At 40.7% G+C, this 17,332-nt stretch overlaps 1 protein-coding gene across 1 annotated transcript in view; it reads right to left on the bottom strand.

Moving 5' to 3' along the window:
- Nucleotides 1–17,332, bottom strand: part of chrna1 (cholinergic receptor, nicotinic, alpha 1 (muscle)) — a 35,210-nt gene that overhangs the window by 12,356 nt on the left and 5,522 nt on the right. Inside the window, exons 3-5 of the mRNA XM_073047189.1 lie at nucleotides 14,580–14,624; nucleotides 14,304–14,413; nucleotides 9,525–9,720 (exon numbers count right to left, since the gene is read on the bottom strand). Of these exons, the coding sequence (XP_072903290.1) occupies nucleotides 9,525–9,720; nucleotides 14,304–14,413; nucleotides 14,580–14,624 (351 nt within the window). The remainder of the gene's footprint in view (nucleotides 1–9,524; nucleotides 9,721–14,303; nucleotides 14,414–14,579; nucleotides 14,625–17,332) is intronic.

Raw genomic sequence — 17,332 nt, 5'->3', positions numbered from 1 at the left:
AAATCAGTGAATTGATCTAACACAGGAGACATTCAGCCCATTGCATCTATGTGCTTAGAAATGTAGAATTTGAAGAACTTTCTATTCTTGTTGACGTTGTTGGAAGACTTCAAGCTTCTAGTTGTGACACGAACCTGGATTCAATCAAATGTTGATCCAGAAACAGACTAGAAGTGGAGCATTTGGATGATCTAATGAGGATTAAGACATATCTTTCACCTAGTTGTGAAATTAATTTGGATAGTGTTTATAGACAATGGATTTGTAATAAACACAGACAAGAAAAAGTTTATGAAACATGAATGATTTACTTTACTGTATTGTATTTCATTATACCCTTCAATTGATAAATAAAATCAAAAGTGCTTAAAATGGGATAAAGTGCTAACATGACAATAAAATAAAAAATAAACATGAAAATGAAAGACAAAAAGATGTTAGTTAAAAGCAAGGTTAAATAAATAGATTTTGAACTGGTGTTTAAAAGTATCACTTGCGTCTGCATCCATTACACGGCCTTCTCTACGTTGGTGAGACTCAACATAAACTGGGGGGCCACTTTGTCGAGCAACTCCAATGTATCCAAAAGCGGAGTTTCCTGGCATTTTAATTCCTATCCCCATTCCTGTTCCAACTTGTCAGTCCATGACCTCCTCTTCTGCCACGTTGAGGCAACTCTCTGGGTAGAGGAGCAACATCTCATATTCCGTCTAGGTAGCCTCCAATCTGATGGCATGAACATTGATTTCTCCTTCCAGTAATGTTTTCTCTTTTTATTCCCTCCCCCTTCCCTTTTCTTCCATTCCACACTCTGGCCTCTTACCTCTTCTCCTCACCTGCCTATCACCTCCTCTGGTGCCCCTCCTTTCCTCCCATGGTCCACTCTCCTCTCCTATCAGATTGCGTCTCCTCCAGCCCTTTACCTTTCCCACCCTCTCACTGGTCCTCCTTCCCTTCCCCCCATTCTATTATTTTAATGTCTTCCCCCCTACTTTTCCAGTCCTGAGGAAGGGTCTTGGCCCGAAAATTCGGCCATTTATTCATTTCCACAGATGCTGCTTGGCCTGCTGAGTTCCTCCAGCATTTTGTGTGTGTTATATCCCTTACAGGTTTAGGTACTGAATTCCACAGTTCAGGAGCGCAGTTCAAAAAATCTGACTTGCCAATTTTTTTTTAAGGGAGATTATTTAAATTTAAATTTAAGAGACCAGCGGAAGAAGACCTGGGAGCTCAAGCAGGATTATAAACTGAAAGGGATTCTGTGATGTACTCCATTCCCAGACCACTAAGAGCTTTAAAAACAAGCAAGAGAACTTTAAAATCAAGACTAAAAGTTACAGGAAGCCAATGCAGAGTAGCTAGGGCAGGAGTGGTATGCTCCCTCATCCTGGTTTAGTACAGCACCTCTGAATGAGTTGAAGTTTATCAATACATTGTTTTGAAAGGCCAGTAAAAGTGCATTGCAGAAATCTAGTCTTTTCAATATAATTTTTAATATAAAATATATAAATGTTGGTTCTGAAGGTTTTTACGTCTTGGGGGATAAACCTATGGATGAGAATTTCCAATGCTTTTGTCCACCATGTAATAGAATCTTACCAGACATTATAACTTAGCCCAGGTATTTGATGTGAGCTCACACAATTCTGTAAATCACGGTGTGATTTTTCCTGCATGTAACATACATACACATGGAGCTGTTGGGCACAACTGTGGCATTAATCAAAGGGTAATATCTATCATTCATGCAATTAATTAAGTACACATACTTGATTTATGATTACATGAAACTCAAGTGCAGATCTAAGTCTTAACCAGAAAAAAACAGACTTTGACTGTCTGGGCTGTTGCAGAAAAGTCTGGCAGTAAAGATTCTTGCAGGATGGGTCTTCTATCTTACAGTAAATTCCTGTTCTAACATTTGTGAATACATCATCTTTTATCTCCACAATCCACCTCCACTCTATTCTAAAGTTGTTATGAAACTTGAATACTGGTACCTAATAATGTTCTACCTGTCAACACCCCATTATTATCTCACCGAATCCCACTCTACTGCCTTCTAACGCTCCAGCCTTCCATGGACTTTCTGTTTGTTCCTCTGAGCTCTGATGTTCTCTTCAGCCCCCTCTCTGGTCATCATACTTGCAACTCCACGCCAATAGCCATCTTCCCAATGCCTATCCTTGCAACAAGCAATCTTGTCCAGACTTCATGCATTTTCACCCAAACCCTTAATCTTCTCTCATTCGGGTTACTCCCAGTCTTTTCCCCGACTCAACAACTTCCTCCTCTTTGGTTCATTTCAACCATCTTGCTCCCCCTCCCCCCGAGATGTATAGAGGAGAGCATTCTGACTGTTTGCATCACGGCCGATACGGAAATTCCAATGCACTGGATCACTAGAGGCTGCAGAGGGTTGTAGACTCAGCCAGCTCCATCGCCAGTACAACCTCCCACCCCACATCATCAAGGACATCTTCAAGAGGTGGTGCCTTCCGAAGGCCACATGCATCATTAAAGACCATCACCATCGGGCGCACGCTCTATTCACATTACAGCTGTCAGAGAGGAGGTACAGGAGCCTGGAGACCCACACTCAACAATTAGAAGTTTCTTCCCTCCATCATCATATTTCTGAATGGTCCATGAACCCATGAACACTACCACATTTTTGCACTACTTACTTATTTTCTAATTTATAGCAATTTTTTTGTCTTTCCTTTGTACAGCTGCTGCAAAACAAGAAATTTCACATCAAATAAGGCAGTATAATAAACCTGATTCTGATCCACCCTGTTTTTATTCCCCGCAGTTAAATCATCTGTCACAGTGGGAGATCACTAGGAGAAGGCCTATCACAGGATTATGACTCAATGTGCATGCAAAGCCTTGAATTGTCAGTTTGAGTAGAGCTGTTCCATCATAAGACCATAAGACATAGGAGCAGAATTAGGCCATTCAGCCCATTGAGTCTGCTCCACCATTCCATTATGGCTGATTCCGGATCCCATTCAACCCCATACATCTGACTTCTTGCCATATCCTTTGCTGTACTGACCAATCAGGAAAATATCAACTTCCACCTTAAATAAACCCACGCACTTCGCCTCCACTGCAGTCAGTGGCAGAGCATTCCACAGATTCACTTCTCTCCTTAACTCTGCTCTAAGAGGTTGCCCCTCAATTTTGAGGCTGTGCCCTCTGGTTCTGGATACCCCTTACAAAACATTCTGTCCACATCCACCCTATCTAGTCCTCTCATCATTCGGTAGGTTTCAATGAGATCCCCCACATTTTCTAAATTTCAGTGAGTACAGGTCCAAAGCTGCCAAATGCTCCTCATATATTAAACCCTTCATTCCCAGAATCATCCTCATGAACCTCCTCTGGACTCTCTCCAATGACAACACATCCTTTCTGAGAAATGGGGCCCAAAACTGTTGACAATACTCCAAATGCGGCCTGACTAGTATCTTATAAAGGCTCAGCATTATTTCCTTGCTTTCATATTCTATTCTCCTTGAAATAAATGCCAACAGTGCATTTGCCTTCTTAACCACAGACTCAACCTGTAAATTAACCTTCTGGGAGTCTTGCACAAGGACTCCTAAATCCCTCTGCATCTCTGATGTTTGAACCTTCTCCCCATTTAGATAATTATCTGCACTATTGTTCTTTTTACCAAAATACATTATCATACATTTCTCAACACTGTATTCCATCTGACACTTTTTTGCCCATTCTTCCAATTTGTCAAAGCTCTGCTGCAATCATATTACTTCCTCAGCACTACCTACCCCTCCAACTATCTTTATATCATCCGGAAACTTTGCCACAAAGTCATTAATCACACTATCCAAATCATTGACAATGTGAAAAGTAGCAGTCCCAAAACTGACCCCTGAGGAACATCACTAGTCACTGGCAGCCAACCAGAAAAGGATCCCTTTATTCCCACTCGCTGCCTTCAGTGGCTGTCAGCCATTCCCCTATCGATGCCAGTATCCTTCCTGTAATGCTATGGGATTTTATCTTATTAAGCAGGCTCATGTGTAGCACCTTATGAAATGCCTTCTGGAAATCCAAGTAAATGGCATAAACCGCCTTTCCTTTGTCCACCCTGCTTGTTATTTCCTCAAAGAACTCTAACAGTTTTGTCAGGCAAGATTTCCCTTTTACAGAAACCATGCTGACTTTGACTTATTTTATCTCCTCATCCTTAATAATAGACTCCAACACTTTCCCAGCCACTGAGGTTAGGCTAACTGGCCTGTAATTTCCTTTATTTTGCCTTCCTCCATTCTTGAAGTGTGGAGTGACATTTGCAATTTTCCAGTCCTCTGGAACATTGCCAGAATCAAGTGATTCTTGAAAGATCATGACCAATGCATCCTTTATCTCTTCAGCAACCTCTCTCAGGACTCTGGGATGTAGTCCATCTGGTCCAGGTAACTTATCAATCTTAAGACCTTTGAATTTGCCTAGCACTTTTTCCTTTGTAATAGCAATGACACTCACTCCTGCTCCCTGACACTCATGGACCTCTGGCACACTGCTAGTGTCTTCCACAGTGAAGACAGATGCATAACTCCATTAAGTTCATCAGCCATTTCTTTGGCCCCCCTTACTACCTCACCAGCATTATTTTCCAGTGGTCTGAAAGCAACTCTCACCTCCCTCTTATTCTTTATATCACTGAAAAAACTTTTAATATCCTGCTTTATATTATTGACTAGTTTGCCCTCATATTTCATCTTTTCTCTTCTTATAACTTTTTCAATTGTCTTTTACTGGATTTTAAAAGCTTCCCAATCATCCAACTTCCCACTCACTTTTGCTACTTTATATGCTTTAACTTCCTTTGTCAGCTACAGTTGCCTATCCCTGCCATTTGAGAACAACTTCTTCTGTGGGGCATAGCTATCCTACACCTTGTGAACTATTCCCAGAAACTTCAGCCACCTCTGCTCTGTCATCATCCTCGCCAATATCCTCCTCCAATCCACTCAGGCAAACTCCTCCCTTATGCCTCTGTAATTCCCTTTATTCAATTGTGATATTGATACCTGCAACTTATACTTCTCCCTCTCAAATTGCAGTATGAATTCCATCTTATTATGATTACTTAAGGGTCTCTTAAGGGTTCCTTTACGTTAAGCTCTCTAATAAGATCTGGGTTATTACCCAACACCAGTCTAAGAGAGCCTTTCCCCAAGCAGGCCCGAGCATAAGCTGCTCTAAAAAGCCATAATATAGGCATTCAACCAATTCTTTCTCTTGCAATCCCACACCAACCTGATTTTCCCAATCCTCTTGCATATTGAAGTCCCCCATTACAATTATGACATTACCCTTAGATGCCCTTTCCAGCTCCCTTTGCAATCTCAACCCCACATCTTGGCTACTATTTGGAGGCCTATATATGATTTCTATAATGTTTTTTTAACCTTTGCTGTTTCTTAACTCCACCCACAAAGACTTAACATTCTCTGACCCTGTCACCTCTTTCTAAAGATGTAATTCCATCTCTTACCAACAGAGCCTCACCACTGCCTAGCCTTCCTGCCTGTCCTTTTGATACAAAGTATATCCGTTGATGTTAAGTTCCCAACTACGACCTTCTTTCAGCCACAATGTCATACCCACCAATCTCTAAGTGTGCCACAGGTTTGTCCGCTTTACTCCGAATGCTACGTGCATTTGAATGCAGAACTGAAGGTGCATACTTCGCCCTTTTGAATTTGCATCTGTGGTACAATTTAACTCTTTGCTCTGTCTGCATCTGTACCTTCCTTACATTCATGTTACATCCATCACCTACTTGTAAACCTGCTGGGTCATCCTCAGCTCTATCACACTGGTTCCCATTCCTCCGCCTTATTAGTTTAAACCACTCCCAACAGCTCTAGCAAGCCTGCCCACAAGAATGTTAGTTCCCCTCAGATTCAAGTGCAACCCGTCCCTTTCGTACAGCTCATACCTGCCCCAGAAGAGGTCCCAATTATCCAGAAATCTGAATCCTTGCTGCCTGCTCCAATTCTTCAGCCACGTATTTATCTGCCACCTCATTCTATTCCTATCCTCACTGTTGTGTGGCACAGGCAGAAATCCCAAGATTACTATCCTGAAGGTCCTGCTTCTCAACTCCTTCCTAACTCCCTGTATTCCTTTTTCAGAACCTCCTCCCTGAAATGTGGAATCATGTTAAAAAAAATATAGACCCACTTCAACTGGCCCTTTAAAATAACTGCACCTGAGGAAGAAAAATATTCTGGGAACATTTTGCCTTGAGAAAAAAAAAGACTGTTCCTTAATTTATATCCCAGAAATCACCAAGTAAAGAGAGCAAAGAGTAGTGGTAGAAATACAACCGCAAAACACATCATGTACTTGTTATAACGTAATGGAGTCACAGAGTCATACAGCACAGAAACAGGGCCTTCAGCTCACTATGTTCATACACACTATTGAGTACCAATTTATCAAATCCATTTACCAGCATCAAGTCTATAGCAACAGACATTCTGCTGGAGCAACTCAGCAGGTCAAGCAGCGTTGGTAGGAAGAAAGAAATTAACAATGTATCAGGATTCATGCAGGGTTTCATCCCAAAATGACAATAGTTTCTTTCCCCCTACCAATACCGATTGCCCTGTTGAGTTCCTCCAACAGATTTGTGTTGCTCCAGAAATCAATGTTCCCTCTAAGGCGTGCATCTTTTTCTACTAGTACACAAAGGAATTTAAACTGCCCACAAAAGATTGTCACCCTCTACCTCACTGGTATGTTAAGTATATTTCACAATCATACACAATCACATTTCCTATTCTGGTTTCTGATGTGAGCAATGTTGACAATGTGGTGTTTGCAATTCCAAAGGTGCACAGGGCGTGAAAGGGAAAAGAACTGTGTGTTAATTTAAAACGGAATGGGTTAATGAAACAGTAGAAACTGCTAAACCGCAAGCTCATGAGGTCAGGAACGTACAGCTACGAGAAATATTTATGTTTAATACAGAAACTGGTGTTCCCTGTGTGTATTGTCGTGGTGCAAAATTTGCTGGGGAATTTGCAAGTGGGAAGAAGTGGAGTGATATTTGGAAACGACTTTGTAAAGTGTCATTTAGTAAGTAAATCAGATATGGATGGAATGCAAAAGTCCGGCGAGAAAATCCTTCATTATCTGTTACACACCTGCTACATATGAGTGCAGATGAATGGGAATGAAAACGATCAAACCCAGAGGAGATCAAACTTCTTAGCTGTTTTGCTAGCTGTTAAAATAAATATCTCTATATATAAAATTCAGTGTGCACATGCTGTTGTCACTGGGCAAAAAATTGCAGAGCACAAGATTTTTGCGCACACTGATCATTACAAAATAGAGGGAACATTGCTCCAGATCCCAGAATCTGTTGTCGCTTTGGTCCCCATCGTACATGGTCTACAGCCTTCTACGTGTTGGTGATTGGACTGCTCATCTAAAGAATTCTTAAATATGGAGAGTATCTGCCTCAGGCAGCAGATTCCAAACACCCCCTGGGTAAAAGAAAATCATTCTCAGATGATTTCAATATGATATTATCTAAATATGATACGCCTTACCCCAAACCTAGTTTTGGACACATATTAAATGGAGGAAAAATTACCAACCATCTGTCCCGTCCATGCCCTTCATAATCTTGAACACTGATTCTGCAATTTGGTTTCACAGATTTTCCTTTTACAAATTTGATCTTGTTTTTTTTTTGGTCTAAGATTTGAGCATTCTTTTATTGCATATAAGAAAATTAGCTCTGATATGTCAAAAAGTATGAACCACAAGTTGTAACTAAAAGAGCCAGTCTTGCTGCCCTATTTCTGTTGGCTAGATTCATTGCCTGCAGTCTCCCTACACTTGTACTTGTTAGGACCAGATATGGAGGGTCTACCTTGCTGGCCCAAGATGTGCAAGACTCCAGTCTCAAGATCTAAATGTCTGAAGAGCCTCAAAGGCTCCATTGCAAAAACACACAGAAGGATTTGCAGCCAACAAACCCCCAAATCCGAGATTTGATGGATGTGAATGCTCTCAGCAGCATTTAATAATTATCAACCATTTCTCACTATAATTGAAATATCCCTCACTAATAAAAAATTGTAAATTGATAATTAGGGAAATCAACGTCGGCTTTGCCTCTTCAAGTCTTGGGATCCTGTATGAGATCCACACAGGGAATAGAAGTGTTCGGAATCAATCAGTGGGCCTGGGACCTCTGCATTTGAAAGTGTGTGCACTGAACTCCAAGACCTGCCAGAGAGATTCTGACCAAGGGATGGGTATTTAAAACATTATTTAAATGAGTAAATATAAACTGGATCATGATTATCCTTCAATGAAGAAGAAAGGAATGTCAGGACCAAGTACAAGAAGACAATTTTTATGGAATTGCAATAGCCCATAGTAATAAGTATACTCTTTAATCGGGCGGCAGAGCAGTGTTGCATGTAGTTCGCCATTTGTCACAGCTCCAGTGACCTAAATTCAATTCTGACTTTCAATCTATGCAGAGTCTGGACACTCTCCTGTGACTACACTGGCTTCCTCTAGTTGCCTCCTACGTCTCACGAACGCATGCATTGGTTGTAAGGTGAACTGTAAATTATCCCGGGAGTGGGTAGCCGGAGGGAAAATCAGAGGTGCGTTACTGGGCAAATGCAAGAGAGTAGGTCACAGGGAAATGGGACTGATGAGATTGTTCTGAGCCAGCAGACACCCGATGGCCTCCTTGTATGTCATTACAAAATAGATGGGGAAGGAGTACACGCTGGCAGATGACAGGTAAAACCAGGTGAGGGAGCTGATGGGGTGGGTGGGTGAGGGCTGAAGTAGGAAGTCGGGAGGTGGTAGGTGGAAGAAGCAGGAATTTGGTAGAAGAGAATGGACCATCTTATCCTGGCTTCTTCCCTCTTCTTTTCCTATCCCGATGACAGGTTTTGTTTACTCCCCTCCCTGCTCAATTCCTCCAGCTCTTCTATATACTTCCACTTCTCTGTGAAGTATCTTAAAGTTAAGTTCTCTTGTCATTCTCCTGTCACCCACTTCCCCTCGTAAAAATCTAAAACTATCACTGAAGTAGGTTTTCTAAGTTAGACACAACAAATGGGGAACAATCCCACCAGCACCCCAAAAAAAAAGACACGCTAAAATTTCCATCCATGGGAAGAAAATTAGGAAAATCTGCAACTGCTGTGGGCCCCACTGTGTTAACTGTGCCCGAGGATTATCCAACAGCCTATACCGGGCACTTTAATAGATACTGGAAGGAAATAGAATTGGATTGCTCATAACTGAGGGATACATACTGGACTCATGCCTAAAGAATAGACATTTGGACAAATAGTGAAGGGCATACCGTATAACCACTCCAGTAACGTTCAATACCTGAAGGAAAGGTTTTAAGTTTCATATGCACAGAGGGCACTAGATTTTATTTTAATATTATATAAATGGCAACATTTTTTATTGAAATTTAAACATACCGGAGATATGGAAACTTTTGTACCATCATACGTCCAGATTCCCAGCTTCATGCTGCAGTTTTGTTGATCAAATGGGAAATGTGTTACAATGATTTCACAATAGCTTTTGAAAATTGCCGGAGGCGTCCAGAGTATTTTCCCTGTGTACTCCAAAAGGACTTTGGTCATGTGAACAATCGCAAAATCACCATCAGCACTGTATGAAGACAAAACAATTATGACTGAAAACTATAATGCTTTTGGGAAATAGAGACTTTCAGATTAACTTGCTCTTCATGAAACTGGCTTCATTAGATAGTAATCGATATTTATGAAGATACATTAGTTTTTTTTGCTAAATTTTGTATTACTTTCAGACTATGAAATAAGATGGAAATATAGCACATAATCTACATTTGGCATCTTAATTTTAACACTTTAATAAATTACTATCTTAATTTAACATCTTTTGCTGGTTTATATCTGCTTTTCAATTCATCATTGTATCTGCATTTTGCCTGTGCTTCTCAAAAAATAAAGCTAATAATTTTTTTAAATTAATAAAGATATATATATGATGGAGTATCAATTACAGTGAGATTGTGAAACGATCACATGTGAGAGGTCACATGGTAATAAGACCAATTGCAGCAGGAAGTTCAGGATCAGCACACGTAACAGAGACGGAACACGGCCTCAGCTCGGAAGGTGAAGCTACCCAGGAGTCAAAGCTTGCCATCAGCTAAAAGCAGGAGCAGGGGAATGGAGTTATGGGAACTTTGTATCTTTCTACTGGGAGGACAAAGATCCTGGAGGTGGGTCTGCATCTCAGTCTGGAAACATGTTAACTGCAAGGAGGAGTGCTTAGAGGAACGGGAATCTTTGTGGGAAACATACCAAGTTGTATTCCTAAATCACCTGATCCCTGTCATGCCAGGTTTCCCCTCGAATACGTAGGATCCAAAACGGAAGGCTCTTCCTCACTCTCACAACCATCTCAGTCCTATCAAGTGACAGACCAGTGGAGTCATAATACAAGGCGGCAACTGGGTCTTTCAAAGTGACGCTTAGTAATTTCACTTTCATTCGGAATTCAGCAATTTCTTATCTTTTTTTATCCCTACTTCCATTTGGTTTAAATGTTTGGAAATTAAATCCAAACACTGCTGGGAAAATTAATCTTCACATTGAAAATCAAATTGAAGACAACCTCGAGGAATATATTTGAGAAGATTTTCTGGAACAATACAATGTAAGCCTAGTAAGGGAGATGGGTATCTTAAATCTCATAATTTCTTAGTGAAGAATCATCCAGGAAAATGTAATTATTATATGATGTAATTCACATTTAGATTGAGAATGTCATATTAAGAATAAATTTGACTAAAGCAGATTGAGGAATTGGATTGAAAGTACATAAGCTCTTTTGGAGATTCATAGACATATATTTTGTGATTCTCAGTTTCAATTGAGAAACAAAGATCCCATGGGAGAAGCCACTGGTGCTGAACTAAACAAGTTAAGGATCATTTTAAACAGAAAGAAAAGGCTTACGAAGTTGTACAGAATTCCAAAAATAATCCTTAACCCAGACCCAAACAAAAGTGTAATGGATACTTGAAAAATGAACCAAAATCGCTGAGAGCCTGAGTAACGGAATTAGCACTGTGTGGCATACTTCCAAACAAGAGTTCCAAGTCAAGATAAGTACATTCAATCCTTTACGTATTACAAAACTCGCAAAGATAAGTGAACAAAATTAGCATAATAAGCCAAATAAGCAATAACAGAGTTAGCGGTCAACAAAAAAATACTCATTCCCTGGCTTACCCATTGTGGTGAACTACATATACCTGTCTGGACACACCCCCCTGCTGACTGCTCCTGTGGCTCCTCCCACAGACCCCTGTATAAAGGCGATTGGAGGCACTGCTCCCCCCTCAGTCTCCAGGATGTTGTGTGATGGTCTCTTGCTGCTGATAGTGCTCTCTTCCAGCTAATAAAAGCCTATCTCTCGTCTCACATCTCCGAGAGTTATTGATGGTGCATCACCCCTCTCTAACTAAAGTAAAGTAACAGCACAAAGAGTGAATATGTGACTATACTCATTTGCTTCTACCACACCCCAACCCATGTGACAGATTACTGTGTCCCAAAATAATAAGTGCAACACAAATACAACACAGACAGACAGAAAAGAGTTACATGGCTCCTACAGAAAGTGAATACAATTAATATCACTTCATAGCGTAGTGGTTAGCAAACCCATTACAGTACCAGCGACCCAGGTTAGATACCCACTGCTGGGTGTAGGAGTTTGCATGTTCTTTCTGTGAGTGTGTGGATTTCCTCCGGATGCTCCAGTTTCCTCCCATAGTACAAAGATGTGCTGGTTGGTAGGTTAATTGGGCAATGTAAATTGTCCTGTGATTAGGCTCGGGTTAAATCGGGGATTGCTGGGTGGTGTGGCTCAATGGGCTGGAAGGACCTATTCTACACCGCATCTCAATAAATAAATAAATACAAACATAAAAAGGTTGACAAGGTCTCAGGGCCTAATGTGCTGCATTCCAGCATTCTAAAAAATGCGACTGCAAAGATGGGAGATGCATTAGTTTTCTCTCAAATTTCTCTTGTTCAGACATGGGTTCACAGATTAGAAAACAGCAACTAAAAATGCATAGAGAGAGAATAAAAGGAACTTCAAGTCAGTTAACCCAAGTTCATTGCCAAGAAAATGATAAAATCCATTACTAACAAAGTGATAATAGACCATTTAGAAAAGGGTACCCAATGAGTCAGAATCAACATGAAAGAGAAGCTTTGTTCAAAAAGTTATTAGACTTCTTTGAGGATGTAATTACGACAGATTAAAGGGACTCAATAGATACAGTTTAATATATTAAGATTTCCAAAAGGCATTTATTAGGGGAGGTCCACGCAGATTTCTTTTTGCACGAGATAAAGTCTTGTAGGGGGCTAAGAAAGTCACCAAGCAGGTATGCAAATAACTAAGGAAAACAGAGTGCAAGGCAGGTGTCTGGAAGTCTTTTTGGTGAAACACGCGTTTTGAAGGGATGGTATCAGGGGTACAAAGCATAAATATGGTCTCCTTGTTTTGAAAAAGCAAACTTGGTCACGATGGCACCAGCATACAACGCTCCCTCAGTTGACATCTACTTCCAGATAGCAAATGAAAATAGCTTTTTTTACTCCTTTAACGTCCGTTTTTCCACTTTGAGTGATCCAACGCTTCGCTGCCTCTGAAAAGATTCTGGGAAGCGCGCACATACTTGGACGGCCTCGATATGAAGAAACTTTGAGACGGGGTGCGATCCAATGTTCAACTCCACTTCACCGTTTCAAGCATCTATTAATCGCTGATTACAGTGTCGACGATGACCGAGACATGGAGGTGAATGCAGAAGGCGAGCGAGGGTGTCGGCGCCGACTGCCTGCCTTTTGGTCACTGCCAAGGAGTCTGTGAACGGCCTTTCGCTGTGTGGCTCGCTGTGCCAGGCGAGTAGGCATCTCTGTCTTGTGTGGCGTCCCACTCTTTTGTTGAATGTTGGTGAAACCGTAGGATGGTATTGTGGTTCTGTGTTTACGGACTGGACTTTCTCAGACTTACGGTTTTTATATTCTGTATTTTTATCACCTGTTCCTTTTCCATTTTGTTGTACAAGGGGAGGGTGTTTGGGGTTGATGTTCTGTTAGTTTCTTTTGTGCAGGGGAGGGTTGTCAAAGTTTCTGTTCTGTTTTGTGTGGGGGGAGGGGGGTTTTGAGGGGTTGATGATCAGGATGCCGTACTTTTATGTACGGGGGGTGGGGGGGATGGTTAATGTTTCTCTCTGAATGACTTTCCTGTTCTTTCTTTGTTTCGTGGCTACCTGGAGAAGATGAATCTCAGAGTTGTGTATGGATACATGCTTTCATTATAAATTAACCTTTGAACTTTTGATTATCTTGAAGATGATACAGCAAAGGTTAACTAGACTGATTCCTGGGATGTGAGTTGATCTCAGTGAAATATATCAGACTCTGAAAGGCCTTGACAGCATAGATGTGGTGAGGATATTTCCTTTACCTTGAGAATCTAACATTAAGGGAAGCCATAACAGGATACAGAGTTAACTCCTTAAGACTGAGATTTGAAGGAATTGTTCTTTTGATCCGGGTATGGATCTGTGGATTGGGTATATTCAAGATTGGGATATTAATATTTTTGGACTGCACTAGGCTGAAAAACAGTGTTGCAGTCAAATACCAGATCAGACATTGTCTCATTGGATGGCCAAAATGAAGGACCAAATTGTCTACTGCTCCTCTTGCTTTTCATCTTTTCTTTCAAACGCTGGTCATCAAGATGATTAAAACCTTGAAAATGCTAAGGTTTCCAACCCAAGTTTGTGCTTAGATACTGATGCACCATCAATAACTCTCTCTGAGACGTAAAAGCGAGGTATCGGCTTTTATTGACTGGAAGAAGGAACAAGCAGTGGTTGACCACCATACTACATCCTGGAGACTGAGAGGCCGGGCTCAGACCTCCATCATCTTTATACAGGGGTCTGTGGGAGGAGCCACAGGAGCAGTCATCAGGGGGCTGTGGGAGGAGCCACAGGAGCAGTCAGCAGGGGTCTGTGGGAGGAGTCACAGGAGCAGTCAGCAGGGGTCTGTGGGAGGAGCCACAGGAGCAGTCAGCAGGGGGTCTGTGGGAGGAGCCACAGGAGCAGTCAGCAGGGGGCGTGTCCAGACAGGTAAATGTAGTTCACCACAGATACATTGCAGTTTACTTACTTGTTGTACAGAACAATATCTGGCAGCCAAATGTCAGAGGAAGGCACCCTGATCCTTTTAATTCCACCATAATCAGATGGATTCCAGCGAAGCTTTACATCAACCCATTGCTGGAAAGAAACAACTTATAAATGTCAGTTCAGTAATTCCAACCTCTTGTGGTTACACAGCAAAAAGGGCTACTTTTTAAGAGTCAATACAAATCTAGTTCAGCATTTAGCAGAGATGTTTTTACTAACATTAAAGCATAGACTTGAGGGAATATAAATTACTTACCTGCCTTAGGCGCACATTTGTTTCCACAATTTGGTTTACTTCATCCTAATGGAACAATAGAAGAACTTTAGCCAAAATATACTATTATTCTAAAAAAAACAATCCCACAAAAAGTTATGAATAGCACTGAAGAAAATCGATTTCAGGTACTTTTCCAATCTATAACCATAAACATTGAAAGGTGAATTGGTACAAATAATTTCTGTGCATAATGTTGAATTGAATTGACTTTATTTCGTACATCCTTCATATACACGAGGAGTAAAAATCTTTTCTTGAAGGAAAAATATTCTTATTTTCAAATACTGTATTAAAAAAGGAATATTTTCAAATGAAGTTGATGTTCTCATCATTTACATTGCAGTAAAATCAAACATCTATCAGGGCCTTGAGAGAAACTTCTGGACACTTCGGAATAATGAAAGAAAAATAATCTACAGATGTGATCATTTTAAATAATATCAAATGCTGACTTTCCTTTTTGAACCCTTATTGTAAGTGATTTTCAGGCTATATTTTCCTTTTAAAAATTAAGTAAAACTTATTGTTTATACCATGAAATTTCTAAGAAATACAAATGTTTCTGTTCAATTGACTGAGATGATTGTCAATTCTTTGTTTCAAATGCAAAAGCAGAACAGTTACTTTTCCAAACAAAGATTAGGCCTTCTCTGAGATACACCTGTTTATACCCCAATTTAAATATAGTTAAATATACATTTCGTTTTGAATGTTCTTACTTACTCTTTAAATGGCCTGAAGGTAAATTAGAGGATTGAGTGCAAAATGCAACAAAAGGATCAACTGATGTAGTTTTACACTTGAAGCCATGAAAGCCTGAATACTAATTACTGCCGCTGGGACTGACTTTACAACAGCACTTTCTATCTTGTAATTATTATGGTCAAGCCTGGACTAGATCCTGGCTGCCCATGGGAGAACGGGACTGCCTGCATATGCTGAATCCTTCCCACCACAGTGGATGCTCCGCAGAAAAATGTTTCCATTTCTTGCAACAACTTTACAGTGGAGGAGCAGGAAAGGGTGGAAGTCAGGAGAGTGAGGCAGAACTTAGAGAGATTACGACCAAACTGAAGAATTTGGATGGAAACCTCAATGAAGAGATGTACAGTGGAAAAGCATGATCATCAAAGTGAAGGTGGGATACTTGTTCCAGTTACTCCATGGAAACTTGACACCAACATAATCTCTCTTCGACTGTGACAGAAGCTAGGCATTGTAAACATGCACTGAGGTGGAACAAGCTCACTTCAGCAGCTCCTAATACAGCTGTCTCGAGCTGCAAACTTCCCAATTATATACATATTCCCACATACAAATGAGCTCCCATAATATTGGTTAAAACAAAAGCCTGAAGTGCATATATATTTTTAGTCCTAAGAAAAGCAGAACTGGTGTCTTCTCTTTTCCCACTTTAAGTCTTACGTGCTCTTGTACTTGATGCACCATCAATAACTCACTCTGAGACGTAAGAAGCGAGATATCGGCTTTTATTGACTGGAAGAATGAACAACACTACATCCTGGAGAATGAGGCCGGGCATCAGGCCTCAATCGCCTTTATACAGGGGTCTGTGGGAGGAGCCACAGAAGCAGTCAGCAGGGGTCTGTGGGAGGAGCCACAGGAGCAGTCCAGACAGGTATATGTAGTTCACCACAGTACTACAAGGAGTCTGCAAAATTAATTTTTTTAAAGATCTCTGGCTTTCTCAAGCATTGAGAGACAGTAGATGGCAAACAGTGGTGTTGTATTCTCCTATAACTGCCATGCTATAAATACTTCAACAGGAATGGCTCCCACACTCCAAACATAGTGAATTTGTATGACAGGAATAGGATCTGTTCATGGATCTGATTTCTGAATGGATATTGAGCCCATGAACACTACCTCACTGCTTTTTAAATTTTTACTTTTGCACTACTTACTTAATTTAACTATTCACTATATATTTTTTTAACTGTAATTCACATTTTTTCCTCTATTACCATGTATTCCATTGTACTGCTGCTGCATAGACAACAAATTTCATGACACATGCCGGTGATATTAAACCTGATTCTGATATTTAATGGACATCTCTACAATACATTCATTCTTTAGAATCCAGAACTCCCAAAGTTATTCAAGGAGCAATGAAAACCAGTCATAGTTTGTGAGCTAGGAGTTTTGTAGCATTAGGCTAGCAAATTTTCCAGACTAATGCTTGCTATCTAATTGGATTAATACTTGAAACATGTTTATTTGATTTTATAACATATTACACAGAATACAATGATTCCTGTGGATCTGACAAGCTGAAAGGGAATGGGAAATATACAAGCACTCCAGACCTCAGCTCCAGGCATAAACTTTTCCAAATTTTTGACCCCTGGTATTTTTGACCCCTCTGTGGCCCAGACTCTGGCCCTGCTCCAGAACCATATCTCTGCCCACACACCTTTGCACCCTGGCTCACTTTCTGAACTAGTAAGAGAACTGGATGTTGGTCCATCAGGATTCCTGAACAATAAAATGAGAGATTATTGGAGTTTTATGTAGTGTTCAGCACAAAGTACAGGGCTGCACTCTGATCTCATAAATTGTCATTGTAGGGAGAATGTACCTCCTCAGTGTACCATTGCAGAGCTGATGGGCTGAATGGCCTGATTCTGCCTCTATGTCTTATGGTCTCACTGGGCTGTATAGTCAGCTCCTCATAAAGAAAGAGCTTCTTTGGATTGACATCCTGCCCA

This window comes from Hemitrygon akajei, chromosome 5 (assembly GCF_048418815.1).
Source record: "Hemitrygon akajei chromosome 5, sHemAka1.3, whole genome shotgun sequence".
Taxonomy (NCBI): domain Eukaryota; kingdom Metazoa; phylum Chordata; class Chondrichthyes; order Myliobatiformes; family Dasyatidae; genus Hemitrygon; species Hemitrygon akajei.
Note: the sequence above shows the minus strand (reverse complement) of the source record. Positions and strands in the feature narration are given on the sequence as shown.